Source organism: Zonotrichia leucophrys, unplaced genomic scaffold (genome assembly GCF_028769735.1).
Source record: "Zonotrichia leucophrys gambelii isolate GWCS_2022_RI unplaced genomic scaffold, RI_Zleu_2.0 Scaffold_1513_10509, whole genome shotgun sequence".
Classification (NCBI taxonomy): domain Eukaryota; kingdom Metazoa; phylum Chordata; class Aves; order Passeriformes; family Passerellidae; genus Zonotrichia; species Zonotrichia leucophrys.
Window position 1 is genome coordinate 2,067 of NW_026993718.1, and position 8,443 is coordinate 10,509.

The window sequence follows — 8,443 nt, forward strand, 5'->3', positions numbered from 1 at the left end:
CCCCCCCCCCCCAAACCCCCCCCTGACCCCCTCCCTGGGGTGGGGGGCATGGGCCCAGGGGGGCCCCGGGGCCCCACAGGGGGCCCCCAGCAGGCCCCCCCCCCCCCCCGGGACCCCCCAAAACCCGGCCCCCCTGCGGAGGCGGGGGCAGGGGGAGCCCACGGGGCCCCGGCACGGGCGGGGACGGGGCCCCCCCAAACTAAAAGCCCCCAAAAAAACAGCCCCCAAAAACACCCCCAAAACTAAGCCCCCCAAAAAACCCCCCCAAAACCGCCCCCCCAAACTAACAGCCCCCTGAAAAAACAGCCCCCCCCAAAACAAACAGCCCCCAAAAACAAACACCCCCCAAAACAACACCCCTAAAAAAAAACAACCCCCAAAAAAAGCCCCCCCAAAACAGCACCCCAAATAACGCCCCCCCAAAACAACCCCCAAAACCACCCCCCCCAAACTAACACCCCCCGAAAAAAACACCCCCCAAAAAAAATACTCCCCCAAAACAGCCCCCAAAACAAAAAGCCCCCAAAACTAACAGCCCCCCAAAATAAACAGACCCCCCAAAAAACCCCCCAAAAAAAAAAGCCCCCAAAAAAACAGCCCCAAAAATAAACAGACCCCCAAAGACCCCCCCAAAAAAAGCACCCCAAAACTAACAGCCCCCCCAAAAAACCCCTCAAAACCACCCCCCCTAAACTAAAGCCCCCCGAAAAAAAAAGCCCCCCCAAAAAAAAATGCTCCCCCAAAAAAAGCCCCCCCAAAAAAAAAAACCCCCCCCCAAAAAAAAAAGCCCCCAAAATTTAAAAGACCCCCAAACAGCCCCCCCAAAAAAAAAAGCAAAAACAGGGTCCCAAAATCAAAAACTCCCCCAAAAAAAGCCCCCCCCAAAAAAAAGGGCCCCCCCAAAAAAAACCCCCCCAAAAAACCCCCCCAAAAAATAAAACCCCCCCCAAAAAACAGCCCCCCAAAAAAAGGTCCAAAACAAAAAGCCCCCCCCAAAAAAAAAGCCCCCCCAAAAAATCCCACGAAAAAAAAACCCCCAAACAGTCCCCCCAAAAAAAAAACCCCCCAAAACCGCCCCCTTTAAATAACAGCCCCCCCAAAAAAAACCCCCCCAAACCCCCAAAAACCCCCAAAAAACCCCCCCAAAAAATACCCCCAAAAAAGCCCCCCCCCCAAAAAAAAAACCCTCCCCCAAAAAACCCCCCCCAAAAAAAAACACCCCCCCAAAAAAAACCCCCAAAAAACGGCCCAAACCTTCCCCAAAAAAAACACCCCCAAAACCCCCCCCCCAAAAAAACCCCCCCAAACAACCCCCCCAAAAAAGGGGCCCCAAAACGCAAACCCCCAAAAAAGCCCCAAAACAAAAAGCCCCCCAAAAAAAGCCCCCAAACAAAAAACCCCCCCAAAAACCCAAAAAGCCCCCCGAATCACCCCCCCAAAAAAAGCCCCCCCCCAAAAAAACAAACCCCAAAAACCACCCCCAAAAAAAAAAGCCAAAAAAAACCAGCCCCAAAACAGAAACCCCCCAAAAAGGGCCCCCCCAAAACAGCCCTCCAAAAAAAACGCCCCCCCGAAAAACCCTTTTCCCAAAAAAGCCCCCCAAACAAAAAGCCCCCCCCAAAAAAAAGCCCCCCCCCAAAAAAAAAAACCCCAAAAAAGCCCCAAACACCCCCCAAAATCCTTTAAAACCAAACCCCCCCCAAACACCCCACCCCCCCAGCCCCCACTCCTACAGCCCCCCCCAAAACCCCCAAACCCCCACCCCTTAGGCCCCCCCCCCCCCCAAACCCCCATACCGGGGGGCCCCCAAACCCCCTTAGGGGCCCCCCCCCCCACACCCCCCCGGGGGCCCCCCGGGCCCTTTGGCCCAAGCCCCCCCCGCCCCCTTTCCCCCCCCCCCTTTAGCCTCCATACCCCATAGCCCTTTTAGGGGGCCCCCCCCTAAAAACCCCCCATCCCATACCCCCAGGCCCCCCAAACCCCCCCCCCCCTTACCCACATCCCCAAACCTCCATATCCCAAAACCCCCCCCCCCATACCCCCCATCCCACAGCTCCCATAGCCCCCAGAGCCCACCCGCCCCCTTTCCCCAAAAATTCCCCAAAACCCCCCTACCCTAACCCCCAAGCCCCTACTCCCAGAGCCCCCACCCCCACGCCCCCCCCCCCCATGCCCCCTAGGCCCCCAGCCCCCCTTTTCCCTACTTCCCCCAAAACCCCCATCCCTATCCCAAGCCCCCCCCCCCTTTAAAACCCCCCGGGCCCCCCAAACCCCATGGCCCCCCCGGCCCCCCCAACCCCCTTTCCCTACTTTCCCCAAAACCCCCCAAACCCCTTTTCCCAACCTCCATAGCCAAAACCCCCCCCCATAGGGCCCCCAGGGCCAAAAACCCCTGAGCCCCACAGCCCCCCCTTCCCTAATCCCCCTAGCCCCCAAACCCATAGCCCTAAGGGTCCGCCCCAAAAACCCCCCCCCTAGCTCCTATAGCCCCTAGAGCCCCACACCCCCCTTTCCCCAAAACCCCCAAGCCCCCCCTACCCCCTATACCCCAATAGGGCCCCCCCCCCCCCCCCGGGCCCAAAACCCCCCTTAAACCCCCCCCAAACCCCACACCCCCTTCCCCAATTCCCCCCCAGCCCCCCCAAAACCCCCCGCCCCATAGGGCCCCCCCCCCAAAAGCCCCCCCCCCACCTATAGCCCCCAGACCCCCAAAAACCCCCCCCCCAAATTTCCCCATACCCCCCCCCCCCTATAGCCCCCCCTCCATACCAAGCCCCCACCCCTATAGCCCCCGCCCCTACCCCCCCAGGCCCCCCATCCCCCTTTCCCCAAAACCCCCCCACCCCCAACCCCCCCGCCCAACCCCAAATCCCCGGGGCCCCCCCCCCCCACCCCCCCGGGCCCAAAAATCCCATACCCCCAGGCCCCAGGGCCCCCTTTTTCCCCCCTTCCCCAACCCCCCAAAACCCAAAGCCCATTTCCCCCTACCCATAGCCCCCCCCCTAAGCCCCTAACCCTTTTCCCCCCCTTTTCCCCCCCCCCCCCATAGCCTCTTATTCCTATACAATTCCCGTCCCCTTATCCCCCACACCCCTTAAAAGGGCCCCTTTTCCCCCCACCCCCACAGAACCCCCCCGCCCCCAAACCCCTATAAAAACCCATATCCCCCCATACCCCCCCCCACCATATCCTGTACTCCCCAACCCCCCAAAACCCCATTCCCCTGTACAACCCTAATCCCATAACACCCCCATATCCCCCAAACCCCATATCCCCCATACCCCTTTCTGCCCTATAAAGCCCCCAAACCCCAACACCCCCATATCCCCCCCCCCATACCCCCCAAATCCCCATATCCCCCAAACCCCTTTACAAACCCCCAAACCCCCCTAACCCCCCTATCCTAAATCCCCTATATCCCCTATAAACCCCCCCCCAAACCCCCAAAAACCCCCATATCCCCCATAATTTCCCCCCCATCCCCCAACACCCCCATATCCCCCCAACCCCCCAAAATCCCCATAAAACCCCCCCCCACCCCCCCACCCCTTTCCCCTTAAAAACCCCCCTTTTCCCCCCCCCCCCCTAAAACCCCATCACCCCTATATCCCCCCCAAAACCCCCAAATCCCCCCTACCCCTTTTCATGCCCCCTTCACCCCCAAAACCCCCAATTCCTTAAAACCCCCCCCAAAATCCCCCCAACCCCCCCTCCCCCAAATCCCCTAACCCCCCTTTTCTTTTTTTTCAACCCCCCTTTTTCCCCCTACCCCTTTTCCCCAACTTTCCCCCAAACCCCCCCCCCCCTAAATCCCCCATACTCCTTTACATGCCCTATATCCCCCCCAACCCTATACCCCCTTAAAACCCCTTTTCCCCCAGCCCCCCTTAACCCCCCCCCCAAACCCCCCTTTTTTTTCCCCAAAATTTCCCCCCCACCCCCCCCAAAAACCCCCCACACGCCTATTTTTTCCCCCCCCCCCCATCACCCCATACCCCCCCCCAAATTCCCCAACCCCCCCCTACCCCCCCCCCCCCCCCCTACCCGCAGACACAGCACCCCCCCCCGGGGGCCCGGGGCCCAAGAGGGGGGTGACAGGGAAAACCCCGGGGCCCGGGGAAAACCCCCCCGGGGGACCCTGTGGGGCCCCCAAAAGGGCCCATAAAAACCCTAGGGAAACCCCCTAGACACCCCCCGGGGACCCGGGGGGAGGGCCCTTAGAACAATAAGGATACCCTTAAAAACCCCCCAGGGAAAACCCCGTGGGGGCCCAAAAGCCCATAGAACCCTATGGGAAACCCCATAAACCCCCCCCGGACATTAAAGACACTTTGGGGACCCTTGAGCCCCCCGGGCCCCCCGTGGGGCCCCGAGACCTAAAAGACCCAGGGACCCTACAAACAAACCCCCCGGGGCCCCGTGGGGTCAGGGGCACTAAGAAACATGGTCCCCCCCAGAGCCCTAAAAAACCCCCAAGGCCCTTGGGGTCCCCAAAACCTAAAGAGACCCTTTTAATACCCCAAAGGCACCCCCAAAGGGAAACCCGTGGGGGTCAGAGAGCCCCTTTTTGGGGCCCCACACCCACACCCCGTGGGGGGGGGGGGTTAAAGACCCAAGCACCCCCCGGGGGAACCCCCTTTTGGGGGAGGGGCACAAGAACCCCCAAAAATACCCCATGGGGGCACCAGAGACCCCTACAGACCCCATAGAGACCCCCCAAAAAGGGGGGCCCGGGGATCACAGAGGGTTGGGACCCATAGAACCCCCCGGGCCCCCAAACAAAGGTTATAGAGACCCAAACCCCCTAAAACCCCATAAGGGCCCCGGGCCCCCGGGGGCCCCCCAAAGGAAAAGACCCCCCAAAAGCCCCCAGGACCCGGGGGGGGGGGGGGGGGGGACCCTATAGACCCCCCAAAAAACCCCCCAAAAGGGCCCCCCAAACCCCCCCAACCCCCCCCCCTGCCCTTTTTTACCCCAAACACCCGAGCCCCCAGACCCCCAAAAACCCCCAAACCCCCCAGAGACCCCCAAGACCCCCCGACCCCGGACCCCCCGGGCCCCCCCCCAAAATTTTTCCCCCGCCCCCTGGCCCCCCCGACCCCACGAACCCCCCCGAGATCCCCCCAAAAAACCCCCCAAGATTTTCCCGAGCCCCCCCAAGGGGGCCCAAGGGCCCCCCAAAAAACCCCCCCAACCCCCCAGAGCCCCCCAACCCCCCAAAACCCCCCGCCCCCCCCGGACCCCCAAAACCCCCAGCAAGCCCCAACCAAGGGCGACTGGGGCTGGAACTGAGAGGACACCCAGGGTCAGGGGGATGGGGCCCCCCAAAAAACCCAAAAAAAGACCCCAAAAACCCCCCCGGGGCCCCCCAAAAACCCCCCAGGGGTCTCAAAAACCCCCAGGAAAACCCCCCAAAACCCAGGAACCCCCCCAAAACCCCCCCGGGGACCCCAAAACCCCCCCGGGACCCCCCCCAAACCCCCCCCGGGGCCCCCAAAGGGACAAAGGGGTCCCCCCGGGCCTGGGGTAGAGGGGCAGGGCCCCCCAAAAAACCCCCAAAAAGGGGGCCCCCAAAACCCCCCCCAAAGGGGACCCAAAACCCACCCCAGGGAAACCCCAAAACCCGAGAGACCCCCCAAAACCCCCCCAGGGGCCCCAAAAACCCCCCGGGGCCCCAAACCCACGGGGAACCCCCCAAACCCCCCCCGGGACCCCCAAAAAACCCCCCCCAGGGATCCCCAAAACCCCAAAAACCCCAAACCCCCGGGGCCCCCAAAACCCCCCGGGCCCCAAACCCACAGAGAGCCCCCCCAAAACCCCAAGGGCCCCAAAAAACCCCCGGGGGGCCCCAAAACCCCCAGGAAAACCCCCAAACCCCCCCAGGGAAAACCTCAAACCCCCCAGGGACCCCCAAAACCCCCAAAGGGGCCCCCCAAACCCCCGGGAACCCCCAAAAACCCAAAAGGGAGACCCCAAAAACCCCCCCCCACCCCCCAAAACCCCCCACAAGACCCCAAAACCCCCCGGGACCCCCCAAACCCCCCAAGGGGGGCCCAAAAAACCCCCCCGGGACCCCCAAAAAAACCCCCCGGGGCCCCCAAACCCAAAAAGGGGAAAAAAAAAACCCCCACGGGGCCCCAAAACCCCAGGGAAACCCCAAATCCCGGGGACCCCCAAACCCAAGGGACCCCAAAAACCCCAGAGAGAGAAACCCCAAAAAACCCCCCGGGGCCCCCAAACCCCACGGGGGGGGGGCCCCAAAACCCCCCCACCGGACCCCAACCCCCCCAGGGACCCCCAAACCCCCCCACAGGGGCCCCCAAAACCCCACAAAAACCCCCAAACCCACACACAGGGACTCCAAAAAACCCCAAAACCCCAAAAGGAACCCCCCAAAACCCCCCCCAAAAAACCCCCCAAAACCCCCCCCAAAAAGGGGGGCCAAAAAAACCCCCCCCCAGGGGGGCCCAAAAACCCCCCGGGGCCCCCAAAACCCCCAAAAGGGGCCCCAAACCCCCCCAAAGGGACCCAAAAAACCCCCCCCCAGGGGAAACCCCAAAAAAAAAAACCCCCAGAGGACCCCCCAAAACCCCCCCAAAAGGGGCCCCCAAAAAACCCCCAAAAGGGGGGCCCCAAAAAGAGACCCCCAAAAACCCCCACAGGGACCCCAAAACCCCACAGGGGGCCCCCCTCAAAAAGGCCCAAAAAACCCCCCGGCCCCCCCAAAACCCAAAAAGGGCCCCAAACCCCCCCGAGAAAAACCCCAAAACCCCCCAGAGACCCCCAAAAACCCCCCCCGGGGGCCCAAACCCCCCCCCCGGGGCCCCAAACCCACCCACAGGGGTCCCAAAACCCCCCGAGACCCCCCCCCACCCCAAAAGGGGCCCCCCAAAACACACAAGGGGGCCCCAAAACCCCCCCCCAGGACCCCAAAAACCCCCAGGGAACCCCCAAAACCCCCCCCGGGGGGCCCCAAAAACCCCAAGGGGCCCCAAATTTTTCCGGGCCCCAAACCCCAGAGAGAGACCCCAAACCCCCCGGGCCCCCCCCCCCCCGGGGCCCCCCAAACCCCCCCCGGGGGACCCCAAACCCCCCCAGGGACCCCCCAAAACCCCCCCACAGGGACCCCAAAACAAAAGACCCCCAAAAACCCCCAAAAGGGGGGCCCCCAAAAAACCCCCGAGGAGACCCCAAACCCCCGGGGCCCCAAAAACCCCCCCCGGGCCCCCAATACCACAGGGGCCCCAAACCCCCCAAAAGGGCCCCCAAAAAACCCCGGGACCCCAAACCCCCAGGGGCCCCCCCAAAACCCCCCCGAGAGACCCCAAACCCCCAGGGGGGCCCCAAAACCCCAGGGCCCCCCAAAACCCCCGGAGACCCCCAAAAAAAACCCGGGGAGACCCCAAACCCCCCACAGGGGGCCCCAAACCCACAAAGAACCCCAAAAACCCCCCCCGGGGCCCCCAAAACCCCACAAAAGGGCCCCAAAAACCCCCAACAGGGGCCCAAAACCCCAAAAAACCCCAAAAGGAAACCCCAAAAACCCCTACAGGATCCCCCCAAAACCCCCCAGGGGCCCCCCCAAAACCCCCAAAAGAGACCCCAAACCCCCCAGGGATCCCCCAAAACCCCCCAAGAAACCCCCCAAAACCCCCCAAGGGCCCCCAAAACCCCCAGGGCCCCCCCAAACCCCCCGAGAGAGACCCCCAAAACCCCCCCAAAAAGGGGCCCCCAAAACCCCCCCAGGGACCCCCCAAATCCCCTGCCCCCCCGCAGGGCCCATGGGAGCAGGGTTGAAGGGAGCAGCAGCGAAATCCCCCATCGGGGCAGTGGGGGGGACGCGGGGGCACAAGACCCCTTTGGGGGGCCCCCAGGGGCCCTCAGAGCCCTTGGGGGGCCATGAGGGCCCCCCAAAGCCCCAAAAAGCCCCATAGAACCCCCCCCCGACCCCGCAACCCCTGGGGACATGGGGCCCCCAGAGCCATGGGGGCCCTATAGGGCCCCATGAGCCTTAGAACCCCTAGGGGCCCTATTGGGGGCCCCCGGGGCCCCCCCAAAACCCCTTTGAATGCGGGGGCCCCTTTGGCCCGCAGGTTTAAAAATCAATTGCCACCCCCCCAAGATTTCCCCCCCCGACCCCTAAAGGCCTTATATAAACCCAAGATCCCCCCATAGATCCCCCCCCACCTTTTCCCATGCGCTTTCCAAAAGAATCACTCTCCACCCCCCCGGCCCCCTATAGAACCCCCCCTAAAACCCCTTAAATCCCTTTTTGGGCCCCAAAACCCCTCCCCTTGGGGCTCCACCTGAACCCCCCCCATCCCCTACAGATCCCCATAGATCCCCCCTAAACCCCCATAAAACCCTATTGGCCCCAAAACCCGTTCCTAGGCACTCCCATTGAACCCCCCTCCATCCCCCTTAAAAACCCCCCTAAATCCCC

At 63.2% G+C, this 8,443-nt stretch overlaps 1 protein-coding gene across 1 annotated transcript; it reads left to right on the forward strand.

Moving 5' to 3' along the window:
• Window positions 1-247: 247 nt before the first annotated feature.
• On the forward strand, window positions 248-7,125 carry LOC135442159 (acidic proline-rich protein PRP25-like; the record flags this gene model as incomplete). The annotated part of the gene is made up of 2 exons (XM_064701702.1): window positions 248-324; window positions 7,081-7,125. Coding segments are annotated over 2 exons (122 nt in total), but the record flags the coding sequence as incomplete, so codon positions are not given.
• Between the last annotated feature and the right edge of the window lie 1,318 nt (window positions 7,126-8,443).